General features: G+C 32.2%; 2 protein-coding genes across 2 annotated transcripts; both read left to right on the plus strand.

The window, feature by feature from the left end:
- Positions 1-1,800: 1,800 nt before the first annotated feature.
- LOC105325497 (uncharacterized) lies at positions 1,801-8,285 on the plus strand. The gene is made up of 5 exons (XM_066069953.1): positions 1,801-1,893; positions 6,681-6,792; positions 6,942-7,019; positions 7,449-7,685; positions 8,039-8,285. The coding sequence occupies exons 2-5, from the start codon at positions 6,681-6,683 to the stop codon at positions 8,278-8,280; spliced, it is 669 nt and encodes a 222-aa protein (XP_065926025.1). The 5' UTR covers positions 1,801-1,893; the 3' UTR covers positions 8,281-8,285.
- An 8,416-nt stretch (positions 8,286-16,701) lies between these two features.
- Positions 16,702-23,158, plus strand: LOC117686729 (uncharacterized). Its single transcript, XM_034462376.2, has 4 exons — positions 16,702-16,933; positions 17,086-17,163; positions 17,370-17,606; positions 22,900-23,158. Exons 1-4 carry the CDS (start codon positions 16,702-16,704, stop codon positions 23,142-23,144), a joined length of 792 nt encoding a protein of 263 aa, XP_034318267.2. The 3' UTR covers positions 23,145-23,158.
- Positions 23,159-24,904: the final 1,746 nt, after the last annotated feature.

Genomic DNA, 24,904 nt, shown 5'->3' on the forward strand with positions numbered 1-24,904 from the left:
TTAAGCCACCTTTAAGGACTTGCTTAAAGATTGGTTTTCGCCCTGTGTTTGTCAATTGTCACTTCCGGTCTCATCGGAAGGGCTCAAACAAATGAAGCTGTTTGAAAGTTTATCTGTTTTTCTTTGACAGTTTTAGTAAATTTGATAAACAATGAAGTTCAAATGTCAAATATCTAAGAAATACTATCTTTTTTTTTCACTGAGCATTTCTGTTTATCCGTTTCCTGTCAATGGACAAAAAACAATGACTCCACGAGATCTCAAAAACGGTGATAACTTGAACAACCAAACTTTGTGGGATGATAGCCCTAAGTATGTATCCGTGTTTACATTGTTTAGGTAGAATCGTCTTCACTTCCGGTCGTCACCGGAAGCACTTAAAAATATTGTTTTCCTTATTTTTTTTTTTTTACATGGACGGAATACCGGTAAATCATTACACGATCTTATATATGTTAAATCAGCAAACATATTCTACTTCCGGTGAGTTATATCAAATATTTTTTTTTTTAACAAATTTGATACCTGCGAGATTGTATTCACTGTAAGTGATTGAGACACGAAACTTTTCTGAATGAGAGACAATTGTTTGAAGATGCGTTTAACAGGTTTTATTTTGTCAATTGCCACTTCCGGTACTTACCATAAAAGTTCAAACAATTCATGTTTTCAACAGGTTTAACAGATAGTCTTTGGTGTTTCATCTAGCATGATAAACAGTGATGTACACTAGGCATATGTGTTAAAAAAAACAGCTTTTATTTACAATAATCACTTTTGGTCGTCTGTTTCCGGTCTGGAGACAAGAAAGCTAGTTTTATCTGAATCTCAGATTTGCAGAGAGTATCAATATTTCATCGTATCATATCAAACAAAATCGGACGGAAGACCTACTCGTTACTCGTAACGAGATCTAGTTGTTATTCTTCTAGACGTTTTTAAAACCTTTATAACTTTTTTGGTTGTCATCCGATTTCATTCAAATTTTTAGGGTGTATTGTAAATTAGATTTAGTGTTTAAGTAACAAAATGATGAGAAATCGTAACATCCAGGTTCGAGTTATTCCCCTTTTTAAAAATGATTAGGGGCATTCGTTTCCGGACAAAGGCTCCGAAATGGTCAATAGCCAATAATCCAAATTTAGAAATATTAAAAAAATTGACACCTTAAATGTTTTCCTCTGATTTTTGTATCTTAGTTTCTTCCAATTGTACCACTTGGACTATATAATTGAAATCTATATTTTAAAAACTGCTAATTTTTACTCTTGTTTTTGCCTCGTAACTTTTTAGTTTGAAGGGGCTGGTCCCTTAATTAAGGGATCTAGGCGCCCGGAAAGAAAGAACAGTTGTTCTTTATTATCTCATCAATCTAATTGTAATACACTATTATTTGGATATTGCATAATATGAAAGTTAAAAGCGTCACACAAAGAAATGCATGCCCGTTTTCATTTTGCTTATAGGGAATAGCTCCCTATGCGTGTAATAGTGTTTTAAAGTAGCAGTCAAAACTTTTCTTTTCTAAATATATTCCCAACTTATTACAAACATGTCTTTATCTGTTTTTCGAGAGATCTAAGTCTTCAATACTCTGCAGTCTGGGGGTTTCATTAAGGCATAGCAAATAGGCATGAACTAGTTTTCAAGAGTTCAAATTGATTTTCTGAAGTCCTGATTGGTCAGAAGTTAAGGTGGTGTGAAAATGACCTCCTATCAATATCTGTAAGACCCTGACAAGTGTAGGGAGAAGGGGGTGGTTTTATTAAGACTGATTTACAATCCTTTCTTGACTTGAAGCTGTAACGGAAGACCCCCTCGTTGCTTTTTTCCAAAATATTTACAGAAGACAAGAAGAAGTAACTTATACACATTGATTTGAACACCTATAATGTACGCATGCAATTAATTATAAAGAGAATCTATATGCTTGGTGGTTAATAAAAATAGATGGTGATAGACGCGTCGTTATACGTTTATTAAGTCAAAAACTTAATGGAATTTTGTGCTTATTCTTTCAAATACAATGTTGATTTACTTTAAAAAAATCAATAAAAACTTTTTTTGATTTATTTCTCTGGGTTTTTTTTACGTATTTTTTCTACGCAATTGATACGACCTCCCAAAACATAATCTTTTTATTGTATAGGGTTTTCATTCTTAATTACGAAACTAATTTTGTCAAATAATAACTAATAACTGTCAAGAATACCAATGTAAATAAATACATGTTTATTCGTATTAGTTTTTTTTCTTAATATTCCCCCAAGCCAATAAAAATATTTAAGGAATGAATTTAAGTTCTACCTTAGTTATGTTAAACGATATATATGAATTTGTTTAGCCAATCAAATGCGTTACAATCAGAATTAAATTATTAATGTTGAAAAAAAAAACCCGCCGAATTCTCGGAAATCTATTTGGGTTAAGAAAAAGTGTTCCGGTTTATTTTTCCTTTGATGCGGCGATCAATAGAACAAAACCCATTTCTAATCGTTTGATAAAACATTTTTAAATAATAAATCCTGAAGTGTCATTAATCAAACATGTAAATAATGCAACTAAAACGGCACGTATGAATACAAAACAATAACAAAAATATTCAAAATGGAAGTGCTTTCAGGTGATGCAGAGCTTTTGAGCCGATTTTGATGTATTGAACACAAATAGAAAGCCGAGTCTGATCGGCTGAATTGAAAAAGAAAGGTAAATCATGTGTTGGCTTGTGATATTATTAACTGTGCAGCAAGATTTGTTGAAACTGGTTTTAATGTGAGTTAGATCGCTGCAATTTGTAACAGGATATAACCATGATGTAAGGAGACGCGATCATGGTTGAACATAGATGGTATGTCGACAGAAAATAGTATGTATGTGCAACTTATGTAAATGATGTGGTAACTAGATAGCCAGTGAGGTACTTGAATGGTATATCTGCCGCTTGGAATACGCTGAAGGAGTTGATGAACTATATCTTTGGGTTACGATGCCTACTCTAATGACCGATCATGTACGTGTGTTAATTCAAATGTCTTCGTTAACAAATTTGTATCATTAGATTCTATATTAATCCAAAGAAACCAAGCGGCGAGGATTATGAAACCGACACGTTAAAGTCAACTCAAGAGAGTGTGAACGGTTATTTGGCTGACAAGAAGTTGAACAAAAACATGATAACAGATAAGAAGTTCAAACATTCACGCGATATTCTTTTGTCAAAACGAAAATTGCATAGACAGTTGGGAAAGGAAACTCATGAAAATCACTTCTACTGGAGAGGAAAATTTAGAATATATATGGAGAGAGAAACCAACAAAGACAAGAACTGAGGTCACCAGTGGGAGTCGGAGTTTTGCACCAAAGATGTTTGAAAATAGTGGAACATGTCGTTAGATTTATGGAAATATATTCCTGACATTCATTGATAGTTTGAATGTTGAAAAGGTCATTATAAAACTCTCTATCAAAAACTATATACTTTTGTTATTCAGGTAAACCATGATGTCTAGTTTTAGCGTAAATGGAGTTTGCCAAAAGAAGGCTAGAGCATATAAAAAAAACCCGAGCCGCCATTTTACATAGGAGTTTCAAGCCACCCTGAAAATGCTTTGTACGTCAACCAACCAATGGGAAAGAATACGATTGGCAACAATATAAAGATCACGCGTTAGGCAGGGGAAATCCAAGGAATAAAAGTTAATCACAGCGCAAGAAAGACGGCAATTAGTTCCATAGCAGGTGTTCCCCCAACCATAATTCAGCAGCTCTACGGGCATATAGATGTTAACTATATTAATAATTACAGCACTGACCCAGGAACAGTGGCGGCACATGCCATTTGTTCTAACAAAATATTTATCAAGGAGCTCCGAACCACCAGTCACAAAAGGGGACAGTTCCCCTTCATCCTTTGATACACAAAGCTCAGTGTGGTCCTTCATAAAACACTGACAACATAATTCATCAAAATATGACTGAAATAGGTTCTTTTGAAAATCAAACCGTATTGAAAACGCATGAATTTGGCATCTTTAAGGGGGGGGGGTTATTTTTGGCAATTTCACATTAAATTTCTCCTCTATTCAATCAGAATTCATTGGTAGATGTAGAGTCAACTACCGTGTTTCAGAATCAGATTAGGAAAAAGGAACTACATATAGATCTGTTTTATCTTTATTTTTAAATGATTCGGTAGATAGCTTTTATGGTATTATTGTAGGCGTACGTTATGAAAAATAACATTACAAAAAGTAAAAAGTACACGGTTTTGGAAAATGAAAGTTTCCCATACATAGCTATAGTGAATACACTTGTATTTTGAGATGACCCCTAAAAGGTAGAACCAGATATTCTTTAATTTTCAAAAATACTAGACTCTGACCCATGCGTGACCGGGTTGACATTACATATGATATCGGATTATTTACGAAAAAGATACATCGACACACAAGGTTGTTGACATTTACATAACCAAACTTTAAACCTACAATAATGTTATTAAATTCACTACACTCTGCTTAGTAAGAATAATCTAACTGTGTCTCGGGACAGACCTTTACTACAGTTACTACAAAATAAGTGAGTTTTCCTATTGAAGTTTTAAGGAAATAAAACAACATACAAAAACAAACCAACTCCTCCTCCTTAATTTTACAGTGACTAGATGCTGATACTCATATCAGTCATCTGTTAAAGAAGTTAGACCCTTTTTTTAAGAATAGTGTCATAGGCATATATAACATAGTTTGTAATTATTATGATTAGTAGTGCCTGGTATTAGAAAAAAAATTCTCACGCACACGACATTCATTTGTGTAATTCTAGGCCTAGCTTTGGTATAGAATTTCAGTTAAATGTCGGTCTGATTAGCACTGTCAAATTGCGTAGGTTGAATGTGGGCATTGATTTCCTTTTTTGACTTATATAAATACTAGATAAACTACACCTTTAGTGATATCTTACACTTGCAATGGTAAGTTCAGTTTAATAATTTAAAAGTTAATCAATTATTTTGTGTATCCATACATTGAAATAAGTTTGTGTTTTAATTAAGTTACAAATTATTTGCACTACGGTAAACAAAATATTTGAATCACGTATTCGAAAAACATGAATTTTGTGAAGACCTCATTTGATACTTTTGTATCATACAATGTATCTACTTGAATCATTTCTGAAAGCCAATTATGTCCAAAGTAAAACAAAAATCATGTTATATTTGCTGCAATTAGCTTATCCAGAAGTTGTACACACGGGCTGTCTAGTATGTACGCGCTTGTTCAAAGTAAAAGTATGCAAACACATGTAATACACCCATTCTCTACACTAAACACATTTATGTCACAAAGTTTTCGGATTGAAAAAAAACAAAACAACTCAAGCAATAAGATGTTGCAGTTTTTACCAAAGGTCTGACAAAATGATAGCTGCAGATCTGTAGCTCTCTGGTTGAAAAAATTCGGATAGACAAACCAGAGAGCTACAGTTCCAAACGTTGTAAAAACCTCCGATTTACGCCGCCGTTTTTGTGTCGCTCGCTTCGGGAATTATATCCGACTTTAAAAGCATTCAACCGCCTAAAAAATTGGATTTATTAATTAAACATATAGTTTACCCTAACTCTGCTAACTTTGTTTTCCTTTCAATGGTTCTCAACGGCCATCCTTCGCCTTGGAATGTCATCGTTTTAAGAAACTCGCCTTATGACAGCCATATTTACCTAGTAGCGAGATCTCGGGTGCGTCGATTTACCCAAATGGACCCAAATTCAAGCGGAAAACAATTATAATAAAATCCTCATAATTTAGGGAAATTTGGAAAAATAAAAGCCGAAGGTCCATAACAATAATTAAAATTATTTTAAAAAGTTGTTTTATTATTATATAATATATATATTTATATCATTTGAATATAATTACATACATTATATACTTTAACAAATCGAGATAAAATGCTCATCTTTATTTTTCAAAAACAATTTTTAAAGATATACTGAAATAATTTTAATTATTGTTTTGGACCTTCGGCTTTTATTTTTCCAAATTTCCCTAAATTATGAGGATTTTATTATAATTGTTTTCCGCTTGAATCGCCATTTGGGTTTTTATTTTTCTTAATTACGGCTAACAACCCCATGAAATGACTAAAACAAGTGATAATATTAGTAATAAGGATTTTATTATAATTGTTTTCCACTTAAATCGCCATTTGGGTCCATTTGGGTAAATCGACGCACCCGAGATCTCGCTACTAGGTAAACATGGCTGTCATAAGGCGAGTTTTTTTAAAACGATGACATTCCAAGGCGAAGGATGGCCGTTGTGAACCATTGAAAGGAAAACAAAGTTAGCAGAGTTAGGGTAAACTATATGTTTAATTAATAAATCCATTTTTTTAGGCGGTTGAATGCTTTTAAAGTCGGATATAATTCCCGAAGCGAGCGACACAAAAACGGCGGCGTAAATCGGAGGTTTTTACAACGCTTGGAACTGTAGCTCTCTGGTTTGTCTATCCGAATTTTTTCAACCAGAAAGCTACAGATCTGCAGCTAACAAAATGATTAATTACAGCTAAAAAAAATTAAATCTTCAACAACTATTTTTTTTGAATAAACATGAAAATAACCAAACTTTGACTTGTTCTGTTATTACGGATTAATAATGCATTTTATTTTACTGCAGATGATTGTGGCTCTCATTCTTGTGATTTTTGGGATGGAAGTACGGGCTGCGGCAAACATAGAAAGTTGTAAAGAGATAGTACAGAGCTTACTAACAGGACAACCTTCTCCAGGTGCGTGTCAATCAGTAGGGGGGGGGGAGGGGCAGAAATTGATGTAGAAAAGATGTAACGTTTAAAAATGCAATTATCCGCTTTATGTACGAAAAATGTATAAAAAGGAAATACCAATGAATTCACGTGCCTACTGTCTTTTTGAAAAGAAACAACAGAAAGAAGCGTGGTTTACACGCGATGGGGGAAGAAAAGGTGTCCTTCAAATGCCGAGCTAGTTCTTTCAGGTAATTCTATTCTGAAATCACTTGTTTCAGGTTGGTGAATAATATGTATACTGTACTCCATCAGTCTGCTTTACAGGACAGCGTAAATAACCTACATACATGTATGTGTTTTGCCAAATGCAAAATGCATCTAGCATGTCATATTACATTATTGTATTTAAATGATATGTACAAACAGTTTATCATATTTTATTTTTCATCAAAGGCTCTATTTAAGGCAATTTCCTGTAGTTTAATTCACATATTATGTATATTTTGTTTTCTCAGAAATACATGTTTTGTAAGACTTTTCAGTTTCTGAATATAGTTGCTGTCTGTATATTCGTTTTCAGGACCACAATGTGAACTAGTTTTGTAAAATAATTGTGCTATCCCGTATAAATAAAAGACATTACTGTTGTTATTATATCTTTTTTTCATTTTTGGAAGGTTACACTGGAGGTTCATGGTATACCAACAAGGGTGCAGCGGTTGATACTCTTTGTTTACCGAGAGATCCAGAATGGGGAAACTACAGGGATGGAACTGATGGGGACAAAGCTTATGTACTTGGTGCAGAATACCAAACATATGATTCCCTTGGCAACCTTCGGAAACTTCACAATCACGATGTACCATGTGCAGTGTGTTTTCGTCGAAATAGATCAGTTGTAAGAATGTTTCCAGGTGCGTCAGATTTAAATTTTTAAATAACTATACAACTAAGTTTATCATATTTGTTTGCTTCATCCAACTTTGTCATAAGGTTAACCCAAAACCTCTTTTAACTTACAATCCGAGCTTATAGTTATATTTAGAATAATGTTATGGTATCTATTTTTAAGGTACATGTATTTTGTCCCAAAATAATTAGTTGTCATGTTAAATTTTTTAATTAAATTAACATGTGAATAAGACATCAAGACCAACTATGCTTTTTTTTCTTTGGATATACTAAACCATTCAAGGATTTCGTATTTTCTTCATATGTTATAAATAGTATTGAAGAAAAATATTCTCATGAATTTATTGATTTGTAGCTAGAAAAACGTGTTACAAAGGATGGAAGTTAGAATACCGTGGTTACTTAATGGCTGGATATCATGCCCACCGAGCCGGTACAATGTACACCTGTATTGACGAGCATCCAGATACCTCACATGGGGGTCATACAGATAAAAATGGTAAACTATTCTATTCCGTAGAGGCTCTATGTGGTTCCTTGAAGTGTCCACCCTATGTACAAGGAAGAGAACTCGTGTGTGCTGTTTGTTCTAAATAATAAAAATATCGTTGTTGTAGTATTAACTGAGTTATTGTGGTAATCTTAAATATGTGTTTTGTAGTCTTGAAACGATCTTACAAGTCCTACCACTTCATCAAATATTATCTCACTATCTTATTAAGGTCTTCCGAATTTGAATTTTCCCCCTTTTCAATATTATACCCACATCTTAAATATAGACATCTTAAACTTTGTCACCCCAGTTTTATTTATATGATTATTTCCCGAATACTACTTTAAAAATTCAAAAAGTGCCAACTTTTGCTACCAATTGCTCTATAACTTTTTAGTTATGAATATTTGTTAACCATATAAAGAGCAATTAAACGTTGTTTAATTGTGCAACAAATATTAGTAAGTGGCTTTTATTTTATACCATAAACAAGAGGCCCATGGGCCACATCGCTCACCTGAACAGCAGTTCCTTGTAACATTACATTTCGTAGCATATGCTTTTTCTATTTTAAACATTGAACCCCTTTCTGGGGACCCAGTTATGGTCCGAGGTTTATGGTTGGCTTGAACAACATATATAGTAACATAGGAATGAAAATGTGAAGCACTGCGGTGGGACCGCACGTACACAACCTGAAAAACTGAACATAGCAGACTTCCACTTCAAGAGGAATAACTCTCAGACTGTACAGAACACAAGAAAGATAACTCTTGGTTCCACTACATTAGAGTTTACACAATTTGAGGATCCTTGCATAGTAATCTCACAAACTGTAGCATTATAGTTCTCGAGAAAAACTTTTTAAAAACATTTTCAATATATCTTTCTATGTTAAACTTTGAACCCCTCTTGGGGCCACAGTATTAGTCCAGTGCTAAAGTTTTAATTATTTGGAATCTACATTATTTAAGGATGCTTGCCTAGTTATCTCACAAGCTGAAGCATTATAGTTCCCTAGAAAAAGATTTTTCAACATTTTCCCTCTATATTTCTATGCTAAACTTTGAACACCTCTTGGGGCCCCAGTATTAGATTCAGATCACGGCTTTTATAATTTCGAATCTACACTATTTGAGGGTGCTGACGTAGTTATCTGACAAATTGATGCATTGTAGTTCTCGAAAAGAAGATTTTTAAACATTTTCCATATATACCGGTACTTCTACATTTAACTTTAAACCCATCTTGGGTCTCTAGTATTAGTCCAGGGGTCACTATTTTAAAACTGTCGAACCTTCATTATCCAAGGTTGTATGCATGATAGTAATCTCACAAATTGAAGCATTGTAGTTCTCGAGAAGAAGATTTTTTAACATGTTACCTTTATATTTCTTTAATAAATTTTGACCCCATCTTGGGGCCCCCGTATTGGTCCGGGGGTCACGATTTTACCAATTAGGAATCTACATAAGCGAAGGATGCATGCATAGAAATTCCACAAACTAAAACATTGTAGTTCTTGAGAAGAAAATTTTTAAACTTTTCCTTTATGTTTTTTAAAATGTTTAAATTTTGAACCCCTCTTGGTGCCCATCAATTGTCCGGGAGTTACAATTTTTTGAATCTACATTATTTAAGGATGTATATGTATGCATAGTAATATCCCAAACAGTTGCACTATAGTTCTTGAGAAGAAGATTTTAAAACATTTTCCTACACATGTTAAAATCTAAACCCCTACTGGGGCCCCACTTTTTGTTCGGGGGTCACGATTTTTACAATCTTCACTATGTATACAACCTTTTGTGTATGTATTGGCATTTTTGGTGAAGTGGTTCTTGAGAAGAAAATTTTTAAACATTTTCATATGTAGTTCTTTGTTAAACTTTGAACCCCGCCTGGGGCCCCAGTCTTGGTCCGAGGGTCACGATTTCTACAATTTAGAATCTTCATTATACATACAAGCTTTTGTGTAAATATTGGCATTTCTGGTGCAGTGGTTCTTGAGAAGAAGATTTTTTAAACATTTTCCTAAGGTATTTCTATGTTAAACTTTGAACCCCGCCTGGGGCCCCAGTCTTGGTCTGAGGGGCACGATTTTTACAATTTAAAATCTTCACTATATATACAAGCTTTTGTGTAAATATTGGCATTTCTGGTGCAGTGGTTCTTGAGAAGAAGATTTTTAAACATTTTCCTATGTATTTCTATGTTAAACTTTGAACCCCGCCTTGGGCCCCAGTTTTGGTCCGAGGGTCACCATTTTTACAATTTAGAATCTTCACTATGTATACAAGCTTTTGTGTAAATATTGGCATTTCTGGTGCAGTGGTTCTTGAGAAGATGATTTTTAAAAAAATTTCCTATGTATTTCTATGTTAAACTTTGAACCCCGCCTGGGGCCCCAGTTTTGGTCCGAGGGTCACGATTTCTACAATTTAGAATCTTCACTATATATACAAGTTTTTGTGTAAATATTGGCATTCCTGGTGCAGTGGTTCTTGAGAAGAACATTTTTTAAACATTTTCCATATGTTGTTCTATGTTAAACTTTGAACCCCGCCTGGGGCCCCAGTTTTGGTCCGAGGGTCACCATTTTTACAATTTAGAATCTTCACTATATATAAAAGCTTTTGTGTAAATATTGGCATTTCTGGTGCAGTGGTTCTTGAGAAGAAGATTTTTTAAACATTTTCCTATGTATTTCTATGTTAAACTTTGAACCCCGCCTGGGGCCCCAGTTTTGGTCCGAGGGTCACGATTTTTACAATTTAGAATCTTCACTATATATACAAGCTTTTGTGTAAATATTGGCATTTCTGGTGCCGTGGTTCTTGAGAAGAAGATTTTTAAAGACATGCACCCTAAACTTACTGTTTCGCAATTATCTCCCTTTTGAAAAGGGCTGTGCCCTTTATTTTAACAATTTATAACCCCCTTTTCATAAAGATGCTTTGTACCAAATTTGGTTAAATTTGGCCCAGTGGTTTTTGAGAAGAAGTTGAAAATGTGAAAAGTTTACAGACGGACGGACAGACAGACAGTCGGACGGACGGACGGACGGACGACGGACAACGGGTGATCAGAAAAGCTCACTTGAACCTTCGGTTCAGGTGAGCTAAAAAGGAACTAACCCCTTAAATAAGAGATCTAGATCCCTTTGAATCTTTACTTTATAACTCTTACACAGTAAATTTTTCCAGTAGGGGCGTCGCTGCGAAAATGATGTTGTGATCTAATTAATCTCATAAAACTGTTTTTGTGTTCGGGTAATGTATAATATGAGGGTACAAAGTAGTACCTTTGATAAAGTTTAAAGTTGTTTGTGCGTACAAATGACTTAAAGTTACCACAGAATAATAATGGTAATAAAATAAATAACGTAAAATATACGATATGCCTTACTTCATATAAAAGTTTGTTTTTAGTATTTATGCTTTTATCTGAGGAATATAAGTCATTTTTATATAGTTCTTACAGTGAACAATCCTTTGAAATCAAGCAACAGGAAATATAAACATCTTTTTCTTTGCTTGTTTGCTTGTAAAACTCAATTACGGATTTTAAAAATTAACTTCTAATACATTTTAGCTATTATAATGCATGTTTTGAAATTCTTTATGAGCTGTGTGTGTGTGCCATTACCCAACATACCCTCCATCAATAAATTGCGGCTGAATTAACTATCGATCAAAGATTATCTACAAAACAAGATTCGTGTCTTACACATATGGGTTTTTTTTTACTCACAAACACATAGAAATGTTTCCTTGTATAAGTGTACTCTTCTTAAATTGAATAAAACGAGAGAGTGTTAATAAAGACATCGTTCAGTGAAAAAAAGCTATGTCATTCCTAATCTAAAGCACTGTCAGACTTGCATCTTTTGCAGGATTATCAGTTAAAAAACCTTCAATTAATACAAATTAGTCATTACGCTTCAAACATTTCAAATCATCCTGGTTTCTGACTTAAATATAAGCCTTTCTCTATTCATTTTTTATAAATTCCGTGCACATTGAAAAGGTAATTGTCACAAAAACTCTGAAGATTTTTTTAACGCACATTCATTTTTCTGAATAAATCATAGCTTAGTCTAGTAAAGAACTGCTTTTATAAACTACATGTACAATGCAAAGAATTTATCTAAAATTATTCATTATCAATAACCAAGTATGGCATTTTAAAAGTGCATGGTGCCAATATATGCGCATTGGATTCCTGTGCATGCTATATGAAAAAAAATCGATCTTTCTTTTTCTCATTTTGCTTTAACTTCTTTATTCTTCTGTATATTTACACATAACTGTCGCTTTAGTGATTTCAAATGAATGGTTATCATATTTTACTTTGATTAGTTATTAATTCTTCATGGCTTGATTTTCGAACTTTCTTTCTTTTATATTTACTCTTGTTCCTTACTACATTAATAATGTCTCTATGACAAACGTAAATTCAATCAAGTCATTTATATGAAAAGTCGCATTTCTTAGCATATAATTATAATGTTTGCCGTCATTGCCCCCCCCCCCCTCCCCGGCATTCCGGTTTATGAAAATACGCGACAAGCTTAGTAAGATTTTGAGACGTTTAACTCTTAGAGAGACAATTCGCTCCTCCGTGTATCAATAAAATATATACTGAGTTCACCAAGTTCCAGTATAATTTATATCATTGTAATAATAAGCATCTTCGCAAGCTCGGCATAATTAAATGAGGACTGCATGCATGATGATATGTGATACAGATGCGTATACCTTTTATCATTTCGTTAATGTGAATTAAAATTGAAGTTAAAAAACAAATAATTTTTATTTAGTCAAAATATGAATGTAATATATTTTGAATTCAATTAATTTGTTCAGTATTGACGAGTATGTTACTTTTATCCCATGCCCGCTTATTGCCAAATTAAAACTCTTCACTGAAGTTAATTGTGTTTCCTTTTTATGTGTAAATCAATCTGAAATGTTGCTGATATTGTAGATATTTATATTTTACTCGAACATTTATTCTGCATTGTTTCTGTTTGTGTTAAATTGCAAAAATATAAAATCATGGAAATAGCGAGCACCAAAAGTTTATAAAGTTAACTGACAACAGTTTACTGTATGTATGAAAAATAAAAGTGTAGTGGAATTATAAAAACAGAGGTCCAATTTTAATGGGAGTGATATGGACATAAAAATGTGTAAATGTATCGAATCATGAACCTTGATCACTCTACCCCTCAACTCACGTTTCTTTTACTGAAATCTCAATACAAGCACTAAAGCTTGTGACTTCTCTCATAGCATTTTTAAACATCTGTCTGTTTTTTAAGCATCCACTATTTTTGTCAAAACCAAATAATTGATCATTGGATAGCTTATCAAGTTCCTGAAGCAATAAATTAAAAATGTGATTTTGTCAAAAGATAAAATCGTGCGCAAGTTAAATACTCTTCTAAATATTTTGACTTAAATAACTATAAGTTACAGTACCAGAAAAAAAAAAGACGAAGCTAAAAGACATTAATTCAACAATATCCTCCCTCACTATTTTTTGCGAGCGACAGAGAAACAGGGGAACAGAAGTTGGCACAAATACGCAGTATTTCTGAGATACGCTTAGAAAGAAATCCAACCCAAGGAGATCATCGACATCGACATTAGGATAGGCAGGACAAAACCTAAACCTACTGCTGCTATGAAGGCCTCCTTCGACCCAACTGGACCTGTTTAATAACCACAAGCCTACCTTGAGAAGACGTTCGATATACTTTGTAGAGTTACTAATGCTCTTGTTTTGCAAACATTGTATGACGAGACTTTTGAAAGTAATGATAATGATGATGTCGAAGATGATGATGATCTGATACTGCCAACTATGACAGATGCTTGCTAAACTTTGTAGTGTTCTTTTGATGGTTTAGTCAATTACTAAAAACGTTTAACTTAACATTTTAGATAAGGATACAATATTGTGAAATTGAAGATCAGACAACAGGGCAAAGTGAAAATTATGATTAGTTAAAAACAAGAAAAGTATAAAAATAACTGCATCTCATGTTTTATTAGGTTTGCATGTTGTGTGAAAAGAACTATAATTCAAAAATGATTATTTGAAAAAGTCAAAATATGTCTCTATTTTCAACAGCATTTGATACACTTCATGAACCAATAGCTATGCAGCTTCATTTTAATCAGTATAAAAAACAGCATAGACATGCATAGCTCAGGCTATGCAGTTAATTGTAGACCATGAGTATATGAGCATTTTAGGGACATTACCAGATTGTTTAGTTAAATGCAAATGCTGAGGCGAGGGTTTGCTTAAGATTAAGTATTCGTTTTATATCAAAACCAAATGCCTAAAGATGCTTATTTAGATAAGTATTATCATGTTGTTTTAGATGAAAATGTTAAATTAAAATGACTATTCATGGTATGTTCAAGTTCGAGGTCAATTAGGCTTTTGTCACAAACAGTGGTGCGATTTTTTTTTGATTTTTTTTGTTTTTTTGCTGTATAAAAAGGCTTCATTGTTGATCATGTTTATGTTTGTCTCATCATGTTTTTCCTAACTTTTTAAAAGCACGCAAATAATCTTTGAATATACAGCTCATATGCTCTAGCATTGATTTCATATGAATGTAGATCTTTACATAGTTATATAATTCTACCGAAAAAATCGAAAGTTTTATTCAAATTTGTCAAAATTATTTATTTGAAAAATGATAAAACAGGTACGAAATAATTCTAATGATGTATTATGTAATACATTGAACGTTTGTTTACTGTTATAATAATCGTAAACACAATAAGATATGGTTTGCACAAAATATTGTTATTAATTTCGATTTTAACAGTTTAATGTTTTCGTTGTTTTCAATACATACATTACTAGAATGATTTGACAGCCAGCATTGTGTTCTACTGTCTCTAATATATACTAAAATTGCCAGTTTTACTTATAATTCCTGATATTTACTGGTTTTGTTCTGTTATTGCTTATTGTTGCTGATATTTACTGAGACTATTGGTGCTGTTACTGAATATTGCTGTTAGTTCTGATATTTACTGACGGTTTTGTCGTTAGTTTTGATAATAACTGAAATTTATACTGAGACATATTGTTAGTACAGATATTTTCTTATATTTTCTGATAATATTTTTAAAGCCAAAAACATTTTTATTTTGATTAGAAAGACATAATTCAGATTTAACGCATTTTATTTTAGAGTATGTTATACTATTCGGTAGTTATGCGTTTAACTTACAAGATTTTATTTGTATATAATTTGTTTATTTATTTATCACAATTTAAATGTAATGTTAGAAAGCCGGGTAAAAATTGATACATTTGCAGTTATAGACAGACTCCACACAAATATTTAATTTCTAAATGTGGTGGGCATTTTTGTTTCAACAATAAAAAACATATTGACAATACCTTGTCAGGACTTCAAAATTCTTTGGAAGTTTAACTTCACGTAAAGATCAGCGAAGAACTATATGTCTATAGAATACATACTATTAGCGGACGAAGAAGTGTGAATGTAGGAAACATCAACCTTGTAAATTGTCAGTCTAACACCTAACTTAAGATATTACGTTAAATCCGTTTAGAAGTGTCCAGGATTTTGAGAATATTTATTAATCAAAATGAAAAGTATATTACTGAAAACAATAATTATAACAACCTAATAATTCCCATATGCACCATGTTAGATGCGTTGGACGTATAATCTCTCTCTCTCTCTCTCTCTCTCTCTCTCTCTCTCTCTCTCTCTCTCTCTCGATCGACTGTGTTAAATATTTCAATATCTGTCGTAAAGAAGCATATTATTTAAATAATACAAATGATAAATTTACCATAAGGTTTGCTATAGTTTGTGATTACTTAAACATCATGTATAGAAAAGTCTATTACACGCACAGGATATTCATTTGTGTAACATTAGACCTAGTTATGGTATACGTTTCAATTTAATTTAGATTTGATTAGCATTTTCAAAATGCGTAGGTTAAACAAATGCACCTGCTGCTGTGAACTCTCTGTTATAAAATATATTAATACTTACTGAAAAAGATGTTTAGCGATAGTTTATGGATTGATAATAGTAAGTTCATTTTAACAGTTTACAAATATATCATTAGATGTTCTTATCTTTGATTCTCTGATGAGGATATTTGAACCAGGGCTTTAAATCAGTGATATCAAAAAAAGTTTATCGTAAAAAAGTGCTATTTAATAAGCCGTTAACCCGCATTCAAGTCGTTTTGGTTAAAATAAATATGTGCATATGCGATATACAATGTATTGTTTACATTCATCTGTATGGTGTGAATTGTTAATCAAAAACAGTTTATATCTATTTAATACAGGTGTTATAAATTTAACAAAAGTCTGACAAAATGAATATACCAGAAATCTATAAAAAAAAAACCGGTTTAAAAAAAAAATAAAACTAGGTTAACATTAAGTTAGATTAGATTAAAGTGTTTACAAAATTAATAATGTATTAAAATGTAATTTAGATGACTGTGGCTCTTATTTTTGTGCTTTTTGTGATGGGTGTACGAGCGGAAACAAGCAATGGAAGTTGTAAAGACATGCTGCAGAGTTATTTGACTGGACAATTGTCGTCTGCTCTAGGAGCATACCAAGTAGAGGCGCTGAGGCGGGAATTTAAGAGTTTCACCGACCAAATTGAAAAATCAATAAAAACAATTCAAGAAAAAACAGAGTTTGGCGCACAGAAAATAAAAGGCAACATTTTTATGATATTTAGAGATTATCGTTATATATTTTATTATATATGATATTATATTTATTAAATCAATCTAGGAAAAAAACTGTTTTATTCAAATACCTTAATTTTACGTGCATTTTTTTAATTACATAATTGACAATATTTTAAGAAACCAAAAACAGCAGCGTTGTGTACACAAGATGGGGAAAGAAGACGTGTCCTTCAAATGCCGAGTTAGTTCTATCAGGTAATTTTTTTCCCTGAAATCACTCCTATCTGACAAAAATCGTCTTACAATTTCCTTTTGCAATTCAGTCGAGACAGCATTTGTTTTTTTAAATTAAAAACGAAAAACTTTTCACTTCTCTATTAAACAAAATTTTAAGGTAAGTATTATAAGGCGTTGAATCACAATATGTAAATGTAATGCGAATGTTTTGATGAAATCTGAAGGTTACACCGGCGGTTCTTGGTATAGCAACAAGGGAGCAGCAGTTGATCTCCTGTGTTTACCAAGAGATCCAGAGTGGGGGATCTACACTGATGGGGATGACGATAGCAGAGCTCGTGTTTATGGTGCGGAATACGAAACACAAGCCTCTCCCGGGTACATACGCACATTCTATCAACATGATGTACCCTGTGCTGTTTGTCTTCTTAGAAATAAATCAGTCGTCAAAATGTTTCCAGGTTAGTGAAAATGTTCGCCAAAAATGTCAATTTGTCTTGCGTTTGGATAAAGTTGTCTTTTTTTTTTATCAAAAGAACATAGATTAATTATAGCATTTCTCCCCCAAAAGATGAACATGCAGTTTTCGCACATTAGTTTTTATTATGGCACAGATAAAAAATATATTGTGCATTTCAATCCAATTAATATTCGATTTTTAAACCCGCCCCTCTTAAAAACGCTTAAGAGTATGTCTACAAGAGAACCATGCAAATATGGAAAAAAGCTGTGGCAGCAAGTCTCAAGAATGAACAGAATTTTATCATAGATTTAAAGGATACCCATCTAGAGTCAGATATATGATGTTTGTTTTTACACTGGATGTTTCTATTTATAGTAACGGCCAGTATTGCATTCTGGTTAATTTGCCTCTAAAACCCAGAAAAGTTAAGAGAAAAGGTGTCAAATTCAGTAATTAATTACAAAATGTGTAAACAATGTTTGAAAAAAAATAAGACTATATTTTTAAAGAGGAAGCCTTTAATCGTTGCATTGCATATTTATTTTCATATTTCTATTTACACCATGAAGTCCCAAGGGTGTAAATGTTGGCAGGATGCCAAGAAATGATAATTATACATTTTTGTCAATTTTTCAGAAAGAATTTCTCAGAAAATGGCGCATTATTTTTAGAAATTTTGAGTTAAATAGAAACTGTCTGATGTATTGTTATAAATATATAAAATCCATCTTTGGACTCTCAAGGACTAAAAAGTAATAAATTAACAAAAACATCCCATTTTCAAACAAAATAAAAATTTGTTGGTTTTTAAAATTTTATTTTACAAGCGATTTTAATCCACTGAAGTCAACATTTGTAATTAAACATGAAAGAAACACCTTATTTTGCTTTTAATTAAAAAAAAATAGTTGATATCATTGTTTCTAATAGAATTCTTATTCATTACATGTGCATTTCATTACTACTGTTAGAATTGTCCCCCCTGTTGCACTCTTCTGTAGAGAAGGTAAACTATTTAGAATGTTGACAAAACAAGTTCAAGTTCAGACAAAGTATTGAGAAATGCTGTGAGTGTAACTGTTGTTAATATATATTATGATATTGAATGATTTTAATTGCACAAAAATTGCCCCGTCTTGTTAGTGTTATTCACTATATCACATATTGAAGTTTGATGAAAACTTGTATCTAGTCTATAAACTGCTATATTCAGTCCCGATATATTTAAGCAGCACATTTGGACGATTTCGATTTTTAAACAAAATATACAAACCTGTGATAGAAGTGCAATTTAAATAGATGAAAGGGAAATTTTCTAATATAATATCATTCACAGATTATCATATTTTACTCGAAAAAATCCACAAAAACAAGAACTGATTTCTTATTACAAAGATTCAATTTAAAATGGGGTATGTTGAAATTAGATAGAATAATATATCGTTAAAATGACAGATGTCCTACGGACCCGGTTTGACCTGAGCGTAGCCTGGTCACGGTAAGATTATTCTTTCTATGTTGAAATCATTTGGAATTCACTAGGAATGCCTCGTGCAATTTTTCATCGTTAACATCGGAGTCTGTTGCAATAGACATCACATTTCTTTACGCGTATATTTCATTGGCCATCTATAAACCACCCTGCATATGTTAAGATTACACTCTTATAAGTATTGATTTTGACTGTTTGAATTAAAGTGAGTAATTGCACCCCTTTTCAATGTGATTCGCATTTAAATTTTAAAATCCTAATTAAATTACTTTTATCAAATATAACTATACCTGTGCGCAGTATCATTGCAAGTTTTGATCCGCCTGATGGAAGAATTTATATTGTAAGCTATAGTTCATTTCTTCGATCCTTCTTTTTACATATTTTTTTTATGAATCAGACCTTTTATAAGTTATAATATTTATAGGTTTATAGGGGCCAGGTTTTTTTTTAGTTCTTTAGAAGTCAGAGAATGTATCACAGTAAGTACATTTGAAATAAATAAAAAGCTCTACTCCCTTTGACCTACCTCTCTATTAGCAGTTTATCTCCTCTTGGAAAAAACTAAAGTTTGTAGCTTTTCTTAAAATTGAAATATAGCTGTAAAGGAAAAAAAGAGGCGTTAGGTTACCCTTTCCCCCGGGGATCTTAACCTGCGAAAACCCAATAAATATTAACATAAACTATAAAAAAGTTATCCCAAATATTAATAAAGACATCATAACTTGTTTTTGTGGGAATGTTATTTGGGATGTTATTTAATCATAACCCATCATAAAAGGACCTGGTCCCATAATTATGAAGCAGTCTTAGAAAAAAGTCAAAAATTTTACACTCTCTTATTGTCTTATGATTAAAAAAATGGGAAAAAAATGAAATGCTAATAAAATGTGTCTCTATATTATAACTATTATGCCGATATTTACAAATTTTAAGTATAATTTATAATGTATTATATTTTTATTAACGATTTTGCAGGTTTGATATTGGGTCCCTCCACCCCTCAAACAATAAAAATTCAATCCTTTATACTGTCGGACCAAAATAATTACCAAATCTACCTTATTCTATAATTATTTAATGTGATAGACATTCATTGGCAATGGGTTCCACACCACTTCCACATTTTAAAAAATCGTCTGTTAATTTCAACAAATATATGTTTAATCATTTTTTTCTATTGAGGTGATCTTTTTGGTTTTTGTTTTTGTTTGTTTGCTTGTTTTGGGATTTTTTTTTTTTGGGGGGGGGGGCTTTGAAATTTGGTCCTACTTCCTGAATTAAAATATCACTAGTTCAAGTATAAAAAAAGTGAAAAGATCAATACATGTATCACTATGTTTATCGAATTAGAGAGAGAGAGAGAGAGAGAGAGAGAGAGAGAGAGAGAGAGAGAGAGAGAGAGAGAGAGAGATTGCCAATCTGTAGTAAACAATATGTAAAATTACACACCAAAAGAGCCCGGCTTTAACAGTCTGGGCGGACTCCGAAAAAGGAGTAAACTCCGAAAACGGAGTATTTGGCACCGTCATGCATTGCGATTTTCTCAACTTCCGTTTTGTAGCTAATGTAAATAATGGAGAGTTGCCTCCCTTTCCCGTAAAAACGTGATTGAAAAATAGATTAAAATCCTTCAGAAGCTTGAAAAAAAATATGGAACGACTCAGAAATGATTAATCTTAAAATTATACCAGACAAAAATGTGGAAATGTTTCGGTAAACAACAGGAAAAATACATACAAATATTAAAACTCATACGTGGTCGACCAGGAGTTATAAGATAAGAAAATCAGACTTCAAATTAAGACATAATTGAAAATTAAATGTTGCACTAATGTAAGTATTCAAGCCTTTAATATAGATGATGTTTTTTTTTTAAATACGACAAAATTACGATGTATACAAGGTTTTAAGAAGTGCCGACTTGGCGAGTCAGCGCGTGATCAAAAGAACGGTGTAATGACTACAAACGGGATAAAAAAAACTAACAGTAATAGTGTATTTCACACCCTAGCACATAAATTATCTTTAATAATAGTAAAATCATGGAAAAAACATTAATTAATTCACTTTATTGGCTTCGTCATTGGAAACAGAATTGACCAACTTTGACAACAAATAAAATTTGATTTGCCCAACGAACGTATATTTTTGCCAAATACATTCTGTTGAAACATGTCTTATAAAGCATTTAAACGTATTTTCAGACCTGCATATGAATAATCCGCTTTGCACGATCAATTTTCCTGAGTGCCCTGTTTTCACGTAAAAATGGGATATTTTGATTAACTGCGCATGCGCCGAACTCCTTTTTCGGAGTATTTTTTCTTTTGAGAAATCACTTCCGTTTACTCCGTTTTCGGAGTCCGCCCAGACTGTTTAAGTACTTCAGTATTTTGAGTTTTGTAGTTTTGCCCCGGTAATTATTCATTCATGTATATAATGGGTACTCTGTCTGTCTTAATGTGTAGCACTGGCAAATAATGGGGTGTAGGGAGTATATAAGCTTGCTTACTTTTTCTTTCATTAATAGTGAGATATATAAGATTTTAAAAAAAATAGTTAAGTTCACTTCAGCTTACATGTACTGGAATATTCAAATTCCCATTTTCCCATGATTTCTCGTGTTTTAATTAATGGCATTGATTTAAAAGAAAAACCCTGAAATGTGTTGAAGCAGCCCTTCAGTTCAATAAAATATTGTTTGGCTCGCGAATATATCGGTTTTTTTTTCATAATATACTTGTGACAATGTAAAACTAACGCTAAACTACAGATTTTGGAGAGTTTTAAAAGTAAAAAAATGTCCAACTTTAAGACAATATATTTGCAATATTATTGAGAGTCCAAAGACAGATTTTTGATATATTGTAAAGATACATGTCCTTTTATAACTAGAAACAGATTTAGTGAATTTAAAGTGCCATTTTCTGACTTTTAAGCATTTAAAAAATGTATATTTTTATAATTTTACAAAAAGTTGGAAACATGCCAAATTCGTGACCTATCTACACTTAACAGAAAGAATATTTGGGAATTCTCACAAAATGACTTACACAAATGTATCTTGTTAGTGTTAACTCTAAATGACTTTTTGAATTTATATTGAAACTAAACTCAGAATTCTTAACAATAATTTGGTGAATTATGCAAAATGTTATTCTTAAAAGGGTCAAAATGCTATTTTTAGGAACAGTGCTGCAGGACCAAGTTTAGACTGACCACATCAAAAAAAAAATTGTGGCATATTATTTCATATAGATGCACACTGTTACACACAAAATATGAAGTTGATCAGAGAACCTTGCTCCCACCACCTTTTGCATGGTTTTCTCGTAGACATGCTCTTAATAAGATCTAGCGATGAAATAACTGCCGTTGACCTGTCAGCTTATGATTCGCTGAAGTGTTTGTATATCAATATCGTACCTAATATCCAAAGATGTGTCGCGTATTAGACTAATTCATTACAAACTGTATATTGAAAATTTGTCTTTTTGCTGTTTGCATTTTACACGGGGATAGAATTAATCTTTTCATAATTTTGGCCGAAAAAAAAATTGCCTAGCATAAAATAGACGACCGAGCTGTTTTTTGAGATAAAGATATCTGACTATTTAAGGACTTATTTATGAAGCTTGAAACCGTTTAGTAAATAGTTGTATGTTTATTCATGTTTGAAAAGTCACTTTGAGATGACTCAGTAGGGGCTGGTCTTATATCTTGTAGAGCAAAACAAAGAAGGACAGTTTTACAAATATTATTTTATTTCATTTACCTGTATTTTATGTATTTGTAGCAAGGAAATCGTGTTACAAAGGGTGGAAGTTGGAGTATAGTGGCTATCTAATGGCAGGGTATCATGGCCAACTAGCTAGTACAATGTACACCTGTATTGACGAGCATCCAGATACCTTACATGGAGGCCATTCCAATAAAAATGGATACCTGTTTTACTCCGTTGAGGCACGATGTGGATCATTGAAATGCCCACCCTATGTGGAAGGAAGAGAACTCGTGTGTGCTGTTTGTTCCATGGAATAAATATCAGAAAAGTAGTTACTTTTTTTCATTTCAGCATTTTAGCTAACAATTGATTCAGCCAAAAACAGCACGTTACATTCGTCATCAATAAAAATAACTCCTGAGTATTTATTATCTGCTTCAGATATGGAACAATAGGCTAAAGAAAGGATAGTATATTACATTATCATTAACATTAAAAAGTGTATTTTCGTCATCCCATTTAAAGGGAATTAAACACGATGTCAGCTTAAAATTAGAAATGTTCATATTTATTTCGAGTATTTAAAATGATTAATATGGGTATTTTTAATGCTTTGTCGAATATGTAAATGTTAATTATCGAGTAACAAGCAAACTACAAAGTTTAAAGTTCTTTGTTTTGTAAACAAAGCTCGATTCTCGTTATAGTTTACAGAAGTGTTTTTGGTATATGTTTCAATTAAATCTTAAAAGAAAAGATATATCAGATAACAAATTTGTAATGATTACTATAGCAGTTTCACTGTATGTTTTTAATTGATACTTTAAATGAAAATACATTCTTCAAACCATTTAATATTCAATTGTAAAGTAAAGAATTCATGTAAAAATAAATACTTCAAACTAATATGTTAAATGGTTGTGCAAACTTTTTTCAATTTTTTTAAAAAAAATTACCAAGGCCACAAAACAAAAACAAGGGACAGTTTCGAAAAAAATAACCGGCAATATTTTTATAAAATTCAAAGTTGTTGTACTTGAAATTTTTTGAGTGTTGCTAATATTCATTAAATAATTTTTAATGATTATCATTAGTTAGAGGGATGTCTTTTGTTCAAATTGATATGCAAAAAGTAGGATCCTAATGTTAAGTACATGAGAACCAGAAATGAAATGCAACACTTGCGCTATAATTGTTGTGTTGACTTTACACAGTCTAGTTACAGAGGTGGAGGGTAAATTAATAAGAAAAGTACAGCTGTATGTGGATGGAACATAATAAACTATACACCGTACGTTTCTGACATGTGATGGTGCAACATGCATACGGTACGGAACGTAAACCCGTTGCAGGAAATGAGCCGAGGAAATCTTTACAGCTTAAAAATCATGAAAAGTTGCGAAATATATAAGGGTAGAAATCTACCCCCCCCCCAAAAAAAAAAACAAAAAAACAAAAAACAAAAAACAAACCACTTTGTAGAAAATTGTACATGTTCTGACTAGTAATTTTACTCAGATTTTTGTGATTAATCTTATAAGAAGTAAATTAAAGGTAATTAATTTTAATTAAACTGAGAAATTCTAGTTACAAAGTTCCGAAGAAACGCAACACCTGGCTTCAGTCAATCGTATCAAAAAATCTAACTGCTATTACCGTATCCGAGATTTTGCTATTTCTGTGTTTGTACTAAATGCGTTTTACTGTAATTCTAAGCATATCGCAATCTACTAAAGAATATCGCGTCATTTAAACAAGATATATGTATAGAGGATATCTATATTGTGTGATTTTATATTTGCTTTATCCAACAAGTTGAAATGGTGTATATACTCGCGAGGCTTGCCGAGCAAATATAACCATTTCAACGAGTTGGATAAAGCAAATATAAAATCACACAATTATAGATGTTCTATTTATCTCATACAATTTGATTTATATTATGAAGCTTTTGAGACAGTCCCTTGTGTGACCCAAATTGGTTTTTTTTTTTCAAAGATTAAAAACGATGATGCAACGTTGTGTTATGCGGCTATTTTGACCTTGCGCAATACAATTTAGTACGTCATTCCTGAGA

This window comes from Magallana gigas, chromosome 8 (genome assembly GCF_963853765.1).
Source record: "Magallana gigas chromosome 8, xbMagGiga1.1, whole genome shotgun sequence".
NCBI classification, from domain to species: Eukaryota; Metazoa; Mollusca; class Bivalvia; order Ostreida; family Ostreidae; genus Magallana; species Magallana gigas.

Coding starts and splice junctions, on each gene's coding strand:
- LOC105325497 (XM_066069953.1), top strand. CDS start 6,681: ATGATTGTGGCTCTCATTCTTGTGATTTTTGGGATGGAAGTACGGGCT. Junction 6,793..6,941: donor AACAGGACAACCTTCTCCAG/GTGCGTGTCAAT, acceptor CTTTTTGAAAAG/AAACAACAGAAAGAAGCGTG. Junction 7,020..7,448: donor TGCCGAGCTAGTTCTTTCAG/GTAATTCTATTC, acceptor CATTTTTGGAAG/GTTACACTGGAGGTTCATGG.
- LOC117686729 (XM_034462376.2), top strand. CDS start 16,702: ATGACTGTGGCTCTTATTTTTGTGCTTTTTGTGATGGGTGTACGAGCG. Junction 16,934..17,085: donor TGGCGCACAGAAAATAAAAG/GCAACATTTTTA, acceptor CAATATTTTAAG/AAACCAAAAACAGCAGCGTT. Junction 17,607..22,899: donor AGTCGTCAAAATGTTTCCAG/GTTAGTGAAAAT, acceptor ATGTATTTGTAG/CAAGGAAATCGTGTTACAAA.